Raw genomic sequence first — 14,310 nt, 5'->3', positions numbered from 1 at the left:
TTTCCGAGTATTATGAGAAATGCTACCTATGTTTCCCTTTACTGAACATAAGTGTCTACAATCTAGGTGACTCATTCTTTTTTAAAAACTTGATTGGGCCAGTTAAAATTCTAAGCTCTAAATATGAAGTCTGAGACACTTCATTAACCAGAGGTCACAAACGTATAGATAGATCAGAGGATTAAAATTCTAAGCTCTAAATATGAAGTTTGAGAAACTTCATTAACCAGAGGTCACAAACGTATAGATAGATCAGAGGATTAAATCTTGGCCAAAACATGTTTTGTTTGGTCCATACTATATTTTTCAAATTCTTTAAAAAATTTTTTATTATGAAATGTTCACAGGAAGCTGCAAGAGGTCCTATCTTCCCCATCGTCCCCCAGTGCTTACATCTTACATAATTATAGTACAATATTAAAATCAGGAGACTCACATTGGTACAATGTGCATACACAGTTCTATGTCACTTTATCACACAGCTAGAGTCCTGAACTGATGCCACAACCAAGATAAAGAAACATTCCACTAGCACCAAGAGCTCTCAGGTAATACTCCTCTATAGACACACCTCTCCCACCTTCAACATCCCTAAACCTCAGCAACCGTTCATTTGATCTCTCTCTCTCTAATTTTGTTGAGAGTGTTACATAAATGGAAGTATACAGCATATGACCTTTTGAGATTGGCTGTTTTTATTCAACATAATGCCCTTGAAACCCATCCAAGTTGTGTGTGTCAATAGATTTTTGTTTTCTATTGCTGAGTAGTATTCCAAGGTATGAATGTGTCACAGTTGGTTTAATCATTAACCTACTGTAGGACACTGGTTTTTTTCAAGTTTTTTGCTATTACTAATAAAGTCACGAACAATCATGCACAGGTTTTTGTGAAGACATAAGTCTTCATTTCTCTAGGATAAATGACCATATATACAATTGCTGAGTCACATGCAAATGTAAGTTTGGCTTTTTTAAGAAGCTGCCAGACTATTTTCCATGGCAGCTGAACCGTTCTGACGCTCCCCAAAGCAGTGTATGAGAGATCCAGTTGCCCCACATCCTCCCCAGCATTTGGAGTTGTCACAATGGTTTATTTCAGCTGTTCTCACAGGTGTACAGTGATGACAGCTCACCAAGGTCTTATTTTGCATTTCCCTGACGTCTAGGGAAACACTGTTTTCTAAATGTTGAGTTTAGGAGTTCTTTATATACACTAGATATGAGTTCTTTGTCAGATATGTGGTTTGCGAATATTTTCTCCCCATCTATAGCTTGGCTTTTCATCCTTTTAAGAGGGCCCTTCCCAGAGCAAAACGTTGTAATTTTTATAAAATTCATCTTATTGGTTTTTAAAAAATGGATCATGTTTTTGGTGTCACATCTCATAAATCTTCTCCAATCCTAGGTCTCAAAGATTTTCTGCTATGTATTTCTAAGTTTATAGCTTTACATCTTATGTTTACATACACCATCTATTTTTGAGTTAATTTTTGTATAGGTATGAGGTTTAGGCCAGGGTTCATTTTTTCACCTGATATCCAGTTGATCCAGCACCATTATTAACACTATTCTTCTTTCACTGAACTTCTCTGGAATCTTTGTCAAAAATCAGCTGGCCACAGCCATGCACAGCTTCTTCTGAGCTCCCCATTTTGTGCCACTGATCTGCATGTCTGAGGTTCTGCCAACGCCATGCGGTCCTGTTTACGGCAGTTGTAACTCTTCAAGTTGAGCAGAGCAAGTACTCTCACTATTTTTCTTTTTCGAAATGGTTTTTTAGCTATTCTAGAGCCTCTGCCTTTCCATATAAGTTTTAAAATAATTTTGTCTATATCTACAAAGGATTTTCTGGAATTCTGATACAAACTGTATTAAACTTGTATATTAATTAGGGAAAAACAGATTACTTTGCTGAGTCTTCTAATCCATGCACACAGCATGTCTCTCAATTTATTTAGCTCTCTTTTGATTTCTTCCATCAGCCACTCTATTTTTTAAAATTTAACCACTGTTTTTAAAAAATGAAAGATTTATTCTAAAGATCTGGATTTCCAGCTTCTCTTGAAATACCTGAAGATCCAGCAATGCTATCTGGCAACAAATGGCTAGAGCTAGGTGGTACCTGCCCCTCTGCCTCCTTTTTGCAGGCAAAAGTGATATGCTCCCTACTTCACCACAATTCCTCTACCAATCAATGTGTCAGCTACAATTTATCACGGTGCTGTCTTTTTCTGTCTCTGTATCTATCAAAAATGAGAAAAGAAACCATACCAAGCATGTAGTATGATTCAAAAAAAGAGAAAAACCATACTTCTTCTTGGAAATAAATAACACTCCCACGTCTTTAATATGCATGCCATCTCGCTTCCCTTTTGTTCTCCTGATTCCTGTAGCTTTTTGATTTTAAGACTGAATATTATTCCTTCAAAATAAATCATACAAGGCTTCCCTGGTGGCGCAGTGGTTGAGAGTCCACCTGCCGATGCAGGGGACACGGGTTCGTGCCCCGTTCCGGGAGGATCCCGCATGCTGCAGAGCGGCTGGGCTTGTGGGCCGTGGCCGCTGGGCCTGCGCGTCCGGAGCCTGTGCTCCGCAGCGGGAGAGGCCACAGCGGGGAGAGGCCCGCATACCGCAAAAAAAAACAAAAACAAAATAAATCATACATGTTCTCTAGCAAATCGTTATAGTTAATTCCAATTAACAATTCTGCAAATTCTTATTGTACTAACCTAAAACCACACAGTATCAAAAGAAGAATTCCTTCCTGCCTGGCTTAAGATATATTACTTCCATGCTGGAAAGTTCTATCGTACAAGAAAATTACCCAAAATCATCCTTTTTTAAAAAACCATTGATGTATACAGTTCTGCTGCCATAAGGCAACTCTTTACACATCCTGTTATTTTTATGACAGTTTCCCAAAATCCTTCATCAAGAAGGAAGGATTCATTAAATTACCATGAAGTTTTTTGCAGAGTCATACAATGAGATTTAATAACAAGGTTTCACCAACAGTATAAAAGATAATAAATTTTCAAAAACATTATTATCATAAAGACTTGAAGAAAAAGCATGCAAATGAATACCATCATCTGTTTTTCCTTAAGCCACAGGTTGTTTATTTGCTAAAACAGAGTTATTACTAAATAAGAGTCCATAGGTGAGCTTCTGGAATACCTGAATTACCTATACATGTGCACAGAATGTTATATGTACGTGCCTTTTTCTAGGGAAAGCATCCATAGATTTTGTCATCATAACTCAAGGTTTAAGATCATCACTGGACTATATAAAATGATACTAAATTAAGTTTAGATTTGAAAATAGAAACGGGGCAGTATTGTGCAGTCAACTAAAAACAAGGGTAACCATATATCCTAGTATGCCAGAATAATCCTGGTTTAGGCCTACTATCCCAACCTCTCCATCCAGTAAGTCCACCTCTGGCACTCTACAGTAGCCTGGTTTAAAAAGTGAAGAAACAAACAGAAAATTTGAATATAACTGTAACAAGTAAAGAGATTGAGTCACTAATCAAAAAACTTCCCAGAAAAGCCCAGGCCCCAGATGGCTTCACTGGTGAATTCTACCAAGTGTTGAAATAAGAATGAACACCAATCCTTCGTGAGAGCTTCCAAAAAATAGACGAGAGAAGACTTTCCAATTCATTCTGAATGAAACCAGACAAAGATATCGCAAGGGGGAAAAAACAAAAAAAACTATAGACCAATATTCCTTACGAATATGGACTTCAAAATCCTCAACAAAATCAAATCAAGCAACATATATAAAGGATTATATGCCATGACCAAGTGAAATTTATCCCAGAAATGCAAGAAAGGTTCAACACACCAACAAAAATGTCAATGTAATACATCATATTAATAGAATACAGAAAATATACCATATGATCTCAACAGATGCAGAAAAAGCATTTAACAAAACCCAACACCCTTTCTCGATAAAAACGTACAAATAGGAATAGAAGAGGCCTTCTTCAAAGTGATAAAGGGCACCTATAAAACTCCCACAGGTAACATCATACTTGATTGGTGAAAGACTTAACGCTTTTCCCCTAAGATCAAGAATAAGACAAGAATGTCCACCGTTACCACTTCTATTCAACATTTTGGTAAAGGTTCTAGACAGGGCACTTAGGCAAGAAAAAGAGATAAAAGAAAAAGAAATAAAAGGCATTCAGATTCAAAAGGAAGAAGTAAAACTATCTCTTTTTGCCGATGACATGATCTTATACATAAAACACATAAAAACTAATACATAAGTTCAGCAAGGTTGCAAGATACAAGATACATATGTGAAAATGAATTCTATATACTAGAATCCAAACAAAATACAAAAATGATATCAAGAAAATCACATTTTACAATAGCATCAAAGGAATAAAATGCTAAGAGTAAGTTTAACCAAGAAGGTGAAAGACATGTAAACTGAAACTTTAAAACACTGTTTTAAGAAATATAAAGATCTAATACACGGAAAGACATTCCGTGGTCATGTATAATACTTAACATTGTTAAGACGATGATACTTCCCAAATGGATATACAGATTCAATGCAACTCTGGTCAAAACTCCAATTGCCTGATTCACAGAAAGATAGACAAGATGAAAAGGCGGAGGGCTATGTACCAGATGAAGGAACAAGATAAAACCCCAGAAAAACAACTAACTGAACTGGAGATAGGCAACCTTCCAGAAAAAGAATAAAGAATAATGATAGCGAAGAGGATCCAGGACCTCGGAAAAAAAAATGGAGGCAAAGATTGAGAAGATGCAAGAAATATTTAACAATGACCTAGAAGAATTAAGGAACAAACAAACAGAGATGAACAATACAATAACTGAAATGAAAACTACATTAGAAGAAATCAATAGCAGAATAACCGAGGCAAAAGAACAGAAAAGTGACCTGGAAGACAGAGTGGTGGAATTCACTGCTGCAGAACAGAATAAAGAAAAAAGAATGAAAAGAAATGAAGACAGCCTAAGAGACCTCTGGGACAACATTAAACGCAACAACATTCGCATTATAGGGGTCCCAGGAGAGGAAGAGAGAGAGAAAGGACCCCAGAAAATATGTGAAGAGATTTTAGTCGAAAACTTCCCTAACATGGGAAAGGAAACAGCCACCCAAGTCCAGGAAGCGCAGAGAGTCCCATACGGGATAAACCCAAGGAGAAACACGCCAAGACACACAGTAATCAAACTGGCAAAAATTAAAGATGAAGAAAAATTATTGAAAGCAGCAAGGGAAAAACCACAAGTAATATACAAGGGAACTCCCATAAGATTAACAGCTGATTTCGCAGCAGAAACTCTACAAGCCAGAAGGAAGTGGCATGATATACTTAAAGTGATGAAGGAGAAGCACCTACAACCAAGATTACTCTACCCAGCAAGGATCTCATTCAGATTCCATGGAGAAATCTAAAGCTTTACAGAAAAGCAAAAGCTAAGAGAATTCAGCACCACCAAACCAGCTGTACAACAAATGCTAAAGGAACTTCTCTAAGTGGGAAACACAAGAGACGAAAAGGACCTATAAAAACAAACCCAAAACAATTAAGAAAATGGTAATAGGAACATACATACTGATAATTACCTTAAACGTGAATTGATTAAATGCTCCAACAAAAAGACACTGGCTTGCTGACTGGATACAAAAACAAGAGCCACATAAATGCTGCTTACAAGAGACCCACTTCAGACCTAGGGACACATAAAGACTGAAAGTGAGGGGATGGAAAAAGACATTCCATGCAAATGGAAATCAAAAGAAAGCTGGAGTAGCAATACTCATATCAGATAATATAGACTTTAAAATAAAGAATGTTACAAAACACAAGGAGGACACTACATAATGATCAAGGGATCAATCCAAGAAAAAGATGTAACAATTATAAATATATATGCACCCAACATAGGAGCACCTCAATACATAAGGCAACTGCTAACAGCTATAAAAAAGGAAATCGACAGTAACACAATAATAGTGGAGGACTTTAATACCTCACTTACACCAATAAACATATCATCCAAACAGAAAATTAATAAGGAGACACAAGCTTTAAATATGACACAACAGACCAGATAGATTTAATTGATATTTATAGGACATTCCAACCAAAAAAAGCAGATTACACTTTTTTCTCAAGTGCACATGGAACATTCTCCAGGATAGATCACATCTTGGGTCACAAATCAAGCCTCAGTAAATTTAAGAAAATTGAAATCATATCAAGCATCTTTTCTGACCACAATGCTATGAGATTAAAAATGAATTACAGGAAAAAAAAAGTAAAAGCCACACACACATGGAGGCTAAACAATACGTTACTAAAAAACCAAGAGATCACTGAAGAAATCAAAGAGGAAATCAAAAAATACCTAGAGACAAATGACAGTGAAAACACGACGACCAAAACCTATGAGATGCAGCAAAAGCAGTTCTAAGAGGGAAGTTTATAGCAATATTATCCTACCTCAAGAAACGAGAAAAATCTCAAATAAACAATCTAACTTTACACCTAAAGGAACTAGAGAAAGAACAAACAAAACCCAAGGTGCACAGAATGAAAGAAATCATAAAGATCAGATCAGAAATAAATGAAATAGAAACAAAGAAAACAATAGCAAAGATCAATAAAACTAAAAGCTGGTTCTTGGAGAAGATAAACAAAATTGATAAACCATTAGCCAAACTCATCAAGAAAAAGAGGGAGAGGACTCAAATCAATAAAATTAGAAATGAAAAAGGAGAAGTTAAAACAGACACCTCAGAAATACAAAGCATCCTAAGAGACTACTACAAGCAACTCTATGCCAAAAAAATGGACAACCTGGAAGAAATGGACAAATTCTTAGAAAGGTGTAACTTTCCGAGACTGAACCAGGAAGAAACAGAAAATATACACAGACCAATCACAAGTAATGAAATTGAAACTGTGATTAAAAATCTTCCAAGAAACAAGAGTCCAGGACCAGATGGCTTCTTCACAGGCGAATTCTATCGAACATTTAGAGAAGAGCTAACACCCATCCTTCTCAAACTCTTCCAAAAAACTGCAGAGGAACAAACACTCCCAAACTCATTCTATGAGGCCACCATCACCCTGATACCAAAACCAAACAAAGATACTACAAAAAAAGAAAATTAGAGACTAATATCACTGATGAATATAGATGCAAAAATCCTCAACAAAGTATTAGCAAACAGAATCCAACAACACATTAAAAAGATCATACACCATGATCAGGTGGGGTTTATCCCAGGGATGCAAGGATTCTTCAGTATATGCAAATCAATCAATGTAATACACCATATTAACAAACTGAAGAAGAAAAACCATATGATCATCTCAATAGATGCAGAAAAAGCTTCTGACAACATTCAACACCCACTTATGATAAAAACTCTCCAGAATGTGGGCACAGAGGGTAACTACCTCAACATAATAAAGGCCATATACGACAAACCCACAGCAAACATCATTCTCAATGGTGAAAAACTGAAAGCATTTCCACTAAGATCAGGAATAAGACAAGGATGTCCACTCTCGCCACTTGTACTCAACATAGTTTTGGAAGTCCTAGCCATGGCAATCAGAGAAGAAAAAGAAATAAAAGGAATACAAATTAGAAAAGAAGAAGTAAAACTGTCACTGTTTGCAGATGACATGATACTATACATAGAGAAACCTAAAGATGCTACCAGAAAACTACGAGGGCTAATCAATGAATTCGGTAAAGTTGCAGGATACAAAATTAATGCACAGAAATCTCTTGCATTCCTATACACTGATGATGAAAAATCTGAAAGAGAAATTAAGGAAACACTCCCATTTACCATCGCAACAAAAAGAATAAAATACCTAGGAATAAACCTGCCTAGGGAGACAAGAGACCTGTATGCAGAATACTATAAGACAATGATGAAAGAAATTAAAGATGATACCAACAGATGGAGAGATATACCATGTTCTTGGATTGGAAGAATCAATATTGTGAAAAAGACTATACTACCCAAAGCAATCTACAGATTCAATGCAATCCCTACCAATGGCATTTCCTACAGAACTAGAACAAAAAAATCTTAAAATTCGTGTGGAGACACAAAAGACCCCGAATAGCCAAAGCAGTCTTCAGGGAAAAAAGCAGAGCTGGAGGAATCAGACTCCCTGACTTCAGACTATAGTACAAAGCTACAGTAATGAAGACAGTATGGCACTGGCACAAAAACAGAAATATAGATCAATGGAACAAGATAGAAAGCCCAGAGATAAACCCACGCACTTATGGTCAACTAATCTATGACAAAGGAGGCAAGGATATAAAATGGAGAAAAGACAGTCTCTTCAATAAGTGGTGCTGGGAAAACTGGACAGATACATGCAAAAGAATGAAATTAGAACACTCCCTAACACCATACAGAAAAATAAACTCAAAATGGATTAGAGACCTAAATGTAAGACCGGACACTATAAAATTCTTAGAGGAAAACATAGGAAGAACACTCTTTGACATAAATCACAGCAAGATCTTTTTTGATCCCTGTCCTAGAGTTATGGAAATAAAAACAAAAATAAACAAATGGGACCTAAAGAAACTTCGAAGCTTTTGCACAGCAAAGGAAACCATAAACAAGACGAAAAGACAACCCTCAGAATGGGAGAAAATATTTGCAAACGAATCAACAAAGGATTTATCTCCAAAATATATAAACAGCTCATGCAGCTCAATATTAAAAAAGCAAATAACCCAATCCAAAAATGGGCAGAAGACCTAGATAGATATTTCTCCAAAGAAGATATACAGATGGCCAAGAAGCACATGAAAAGCTGCTCAACATCACTAATTATTAGAGAAACGCAAATCAAAACTACAATGAGGTATCACCTCACACCAGCTAGAATGGGCATCATCAGAAAATCTACAAAGAAGAAATGCTGGAGAGGGTGTGGAGAAAAGGGAACCCTCTTGCACTGCTGGTGGGAATGTAAAGTGATACAGCCACTATGGAGAACAGTATGGAGGGTCCTTAAAAAACTAAAAATAGAACTACCATATGATCCAGCAATCCCACTACTGGGCATATACCCAGAGAAAACTGTAATTCAAAAAGACACATGAACCCCAATGTTCATTGCAGCACTATTTCCAATAGCCAGGTCATGGAAGCAACCTAAATGCCTATCGACAGATGAATGGATAAAGAAGATGTGGTACATATATATGATGGAATATTACCCAGCCATAAAAAGGAATGAAACTGGGTCATTTGTTGAGACACGGATGGATCTAGAGGCTGTCATACAGAGTGAAGCATTTTCTCTTCTCAGAAAGAGAAAAACAAACATCATATATTAATGCATGTATGTGGAACCTAGAAAAATGGCACAGATGAACAGGTTTGCAGGGCAGAAATTGAGACACACATGTAGAGAACAAACGTATGGACACCAAGGAGGGAAAGCAGCAGGGGGTGGGGGTGGGGGTGTGATGAATTGGGCGATTGGGATTGAGATGTATATGCTGACCTGTATAAAATTGATGACTAATAAGAACCTGCTGTATAAACAAACAAGCAAACAAAGAACTCCAATTGTCTTCTTTGCAGAAACAGGCAAGCTGATCCTGAAATGTATATGGAAATATGAGTGACTCAGAACAGCCAAAACAATCTTAAATTAAAACAGAAGAATGAAATTGAAGGACTCACACTTTCCAATTTCAAACTTACAACAAAGTTAAAATAATCAAGGCAATGTGGTGCTGGCATAAGGATCGACATATAGATGAATGGAACAGAACAAAGAACCCAGAAATAAACCTGTGTATCTACGCTCAACTGACTTTCAGTAAGTGTGCCAAGACCATTCAATGGGGAAAGAATAATCTTTACAACAAGTGGTGGTGCTAGGACCACTGGATATCTGCATGTAAAAGAACGAAGTTTGACCCCTACCTTACAGCATATACCAAAATTAACTCCAAATGGATAAAGAAGAAAACATGCCTAAATCTTTGTGACTATTGAATAGGCAATAGTTAACTCTTACAACTCAACAATAAAAAGGAAATAACCCAATTTTAAAGTGGGTGAAGAATCTGAATAGACATTTCTCCAAAGAAGATATACAAATGGTCAATACACACATGAAAAGATGCTCACATCTTTTCCATTAGGGAAGTGCAAATCAATACCACAATGAGACCACTTCATACCAACTAGTTAGAATCAAAAAGAAGGGGAAATGTTGTGTTAGTGAGGATATGCAGAAATTGGAACCCTTATACACTGCAGATAGGAATGTGGAATGGTGCAGTCACTATGGAAAACAGTTTGGCAGTTCCTCAAAAAGTTATACAAGAAAGTTACCTTATGACCCAGTAATTCTACTCCTGGATACAGATCCGGAAGAACTGAGAATTATGTTCAACGCAAAAACTTGTACACAAATGTTCACAGCAGCATTATTCACAATAGCCAAAAATGAATAAACTTAAATGTCTATCAGTGAATGAATAAAAATGTGGTATATCCCTACCGTGAAATATTACTCACCTATAAGGATCAAGCACTGACACGTACTACAACATGGAAGAACCTTAAAAGCATTATGCCAAGTGCATTTCCAGACTCAAAGGCCACATATTACATAACTCCATTTGTATGAAATTCTCAAAACAGGCAAATCCATACAAACAAAAGATTAGCCTTTGCCAGGGGCTGTGGGGAGTAGGAATGGGGAGTGACTGGTAAATAGTGAGCCTCTGACTATAAATGACACTCTAGGGACAAGTGGCACAACTTGAATGGGGTCTGAGGATTAGATGGTGGTAATGTCACAATGATAACTTCCTGGTTTTGATGACTGTATTGAGTTATGCAGGAGAACATGCTTGTTTGTAGGAAATTCAGGGGTAATGGGACATCCTATCTGCAACTGTCTCTCAAATGGTTCCAGAAAAAGAGCTATGGAAACCACTTAGTTTACAAAGATGATCTTGGCCAAAAATCCACATGATCTATCGCGTTCATTATCTTCACCAACAAACTGAACTGTCGTAAAGCATCAATTTTGTTTAATTCTGGGGTTAAATCTGGCCACACTCTGAATAACTGACACTCATCTCTATGTTCACTTATGTCACAAGACTGTTATGGAAGCAAGTGAGTCAGCACTTTAAGAATACCTAAAGTGCTATCTAGAGTTCATCTTCCATAGCTTTCATCCACCAATTATTGTTCTTCTAGCTCAATTCACAAAGAGTATTTTAGTGACAGCACAAGTAGAAACTGAAAAAAACGTAAGACTATGTAAATTTAATCTTAAATGTCTAGATTTCTGAGCATTGGGAGGGAGAAACTAAAACTAAAAAAAGTAGGGATTACAAATTCTAATGCTGGCTTTACCAGACACTTGTTATGACCAGAAGAAGAGCACTATATGTGTATCGAATAAGAGAAAAAATATGGGATCTAGTAATTCAGTAATTGCTGATTATTAGCAAAGAATAAGTATTGCAACTTAGGAATGGCTGCATGTCTGTTTCTCTCCACAATTACTTAAATACTTTAAGAAATGGAAAGAAAGTACCTGAAACGTAACATTGGCACACTTCTACCTCTTTTCCCACACAACCCCTCAAAAAACAGGAGGCTGTGTGATTTCCCCCAAAATGATTTATTCTTTTCAGCTGGTTGTAAGACTTTAACTCCATTATTCTAGAGATGAGAGCTTAATGATATTCAACTCACCAGTTAACCAAGCCTTTATCAAACTAAGTAGCAGAGGAGAATTCAATTCAGTAAATGGTCTTGTGGGCTGTTACCACATGCTGGGTAACAGAGGTTAACTAAGATTCATTCCCTGCCCTTAGGGGGTTTCCTCTAATAGACAAGAAATAAGGTTCAAAAGAAGAATGAAAGACATGCCTCCTATACTAAATCTATTAAGCGATCAGAACTCTGAAACTATGGAAAACAGCTTTTCAAAGTTTTTCAGGTTTATGGGTGCACACATATCCAGATTTTTTAAAAACAGAAAAATTCAATCACCCTGTTTTGTAACCCTTTTTATTTTTTCATCATTCATGTCAATTAGTATACTTAAAAATAACTGTTTTTAATGAGTTGCAGGTATTCCACTGTAAGGATGTATCAAAATTTACCTAACCAATACCCTGTAGCTAAATGCTCATGCTTATTTTTTTTTTTAATTGGGGATCAGGGGCAATCAAGAAAACAGCTGCAACTAACATTATTAACAGCTGTACACTTAGCTAAGATGCTCTATAAAACCATCCTAGGAGTTCATCTCCAAGACATGTGGGTTTATAAAGTATCTTACAGAGGTATTCCAGTTAATTTATCAATCATACCAAACGCCTCCCCCACCACTGAAAACTCACTCCAAAACGAACTTGAGAATTCTTATTACGCAATATATTTGTCCCTATGGGTCGGGTCCTAAACACTGCAATTACTATGTCACTAAACACACACACACACACCATCACAAACTTCCAGAAAACAAGCCTTAAGGTCTTGATAGCCTTCTCCCTGCTCCCTCCCTCTCCTGGCTACTGTGAATGCCCTACTCTAGGCCCTAATATTACTTTGATCCCCGAAGTGTGTGCACTGACTCTCCCTGACTTCGTTCTCTGCCCACTTGCAATCCTACACAATATTCAGATGTAAAACTTCCTGAAAAAAAACATAACCTCCCTGCCTGAAAAATCCCTAATCCCAATTATTAGAGAATAGTGCCAATTTATTAACATTTTTGCTATTCAGTCTGGCCACAAATCCACCTTCCAATCTTAACTACTACTCTCTTGCAAATACCCTCCAGTCAAATCCTAGTAAAGTACTCAATTCTTTGAGAAGCCTCCAACTTCCTGCCCTATTACATACGCTGTTCTCTCATCTGAAATGCACACGTCAAAGAATATCTAGATAATCAGAGATCTGGAAGGGATACCCTAGTCCACTCACCTTAATTTGCAAACTAGGAACTTCTGTCACTCATTCACCCAAGAGCCCAGAAACCTCCCATCCCAGCATCCTCAAGACACAGTGGTAACTCTAGTATGCCCAAGACCAATCCACCAGTTGAGATTTCCAAGTCTCATCTGCAAAGATCACGCTCTAGCAATTTGGCTTAGGGCCAGAACTCACTTTTTTTTAAAAAAAACAAGCACTTCAGGTTATTCTTAAGCAAGGGGTCAAAGCTTCAGGCCATAATAAGAAAAGCACAGGAAAAAAGAAGACACTGAGTACATGTACAGCCTTGTAGCACTTAGCACATCATCTGACAATTTTCATTTCTGTCCCCATTTTAGAGCCTCCAAAAAACAGATACTCACTGCTACTTGTGCTGAATCCATAAATCTCAGTCCAAAATAGTCGCTTTCAATAAGGTCCAAGTGGTACATAATCTGATCAAACAGCTCTTGTCCTTTGGCTTTTTTCTGAAATGGCAAGAAAATAAATCAGTAAGTGACTTATAAGATCAACAAGTCTGAACTGAAGATGATTTTAATTACACAAGATCTCTTAAAAAAAAAAATAGTTGCAACACCAAGTATTACCATGTAGCCAGTTATGGGCAAGATACCATGGTTTTCCAATAAACCATTTAAGGCCAAAAGAGAATTTGTGATCTATTATGTGCTTTGCTGGATAGTGTCACTTCCTATCAACCAACAAATATTACTGTGTACCTAACACTGTGTGTAAGAAGAAACTCTTGCTTGCCAATTTTTAGGGTCCCTACTTTAAAGGAGCTTTATAATAACTGGAAAGAGAAAACAAGAAATCTTAGAACACTTAAGCACAAACCATGTGGAACTAACTATATCTGCCAGAGAAGAGAGAGTCACTGACACTAGAATCATCAGCGAAGGCCTGAAGATCGGTCTTAAACCAGAAAGAATGCAGGGTAGGAAATAGCAAAAGCAGAAATGGAAGGTGGGAGGGAAAATGGACAGCAAGAAAACTACTGATAAACTCAGGAGACACCAAACTGGAGGGAGTCAGGGTGATAACAAAGAAGCTTGCACAGAAAAAGCAGGTCGCAGAGTGTGCTCTCAGGGCCCCTGAGGAATCCCCAGATGAAAGATCCACACGATCCCAGGATTCTCCTCACGTACCCTCAATCAAAACAACATACTGCAACAAACTGAATGCAGGAGGAGATGAGAGAATCTAAGTACTGGTCTATTAAATCAAGCATTAAAGGGACTGGCAAAAGTGCATAAAATAATGCTACTCTTCCCACTAA

The 14,310-nt window shown here is 37.1% G+C and overlaps 1 protein-coding gene across 4 annotated transcripts in view; it reads right to left on the bottom strand.

Moving 5' to 3' along the window:
* EPB41L5 (erythrocyte membrane protein band 4.1 like 5) overlaps positions 1-14,310 on the bottom strand; it is a 142,059-nt gene that overhangs the window by 109,211 nt on the left and 18,538 nt on the right. For all 4 annotated transcript variants that reach the window (XM_029225234.1, XM_029225236.1, XM_029225237.1 and 1 more), the window contains exon 3: positions 13,394-13,498. In XM_029225234.1, coding sequence (XP_029081067.1) covers positions 13,394-13,498 — 105 coding nt within the window. The remainder of the gene's footprint in view (positions 1-13,393; positions 13,499-14,310) is intronic.

This window comes from Monodon monoceros, unplaced genomic scaffold (assembly GCF_005190385.1).
Source record: "Monodon monoceros isolate NGI ecotype Baffin Bay Population unplaced genomic scaffold, NGI_Narwhal_1 Super_Scaffold_16, whole genome shotgun sequence".
Classification (NCBI taxonomy): domain Eukaryota; kingdom Metazoa; phylum Chordata; class Mammalia; order Artiodactyla; family Monodontidae; genus Monodon; species Monodon monoceros.
Note: the sequence above shows the minus strand (reverse complement) of the source record. Positions and strands in the feature narration are given on the sequence as shown.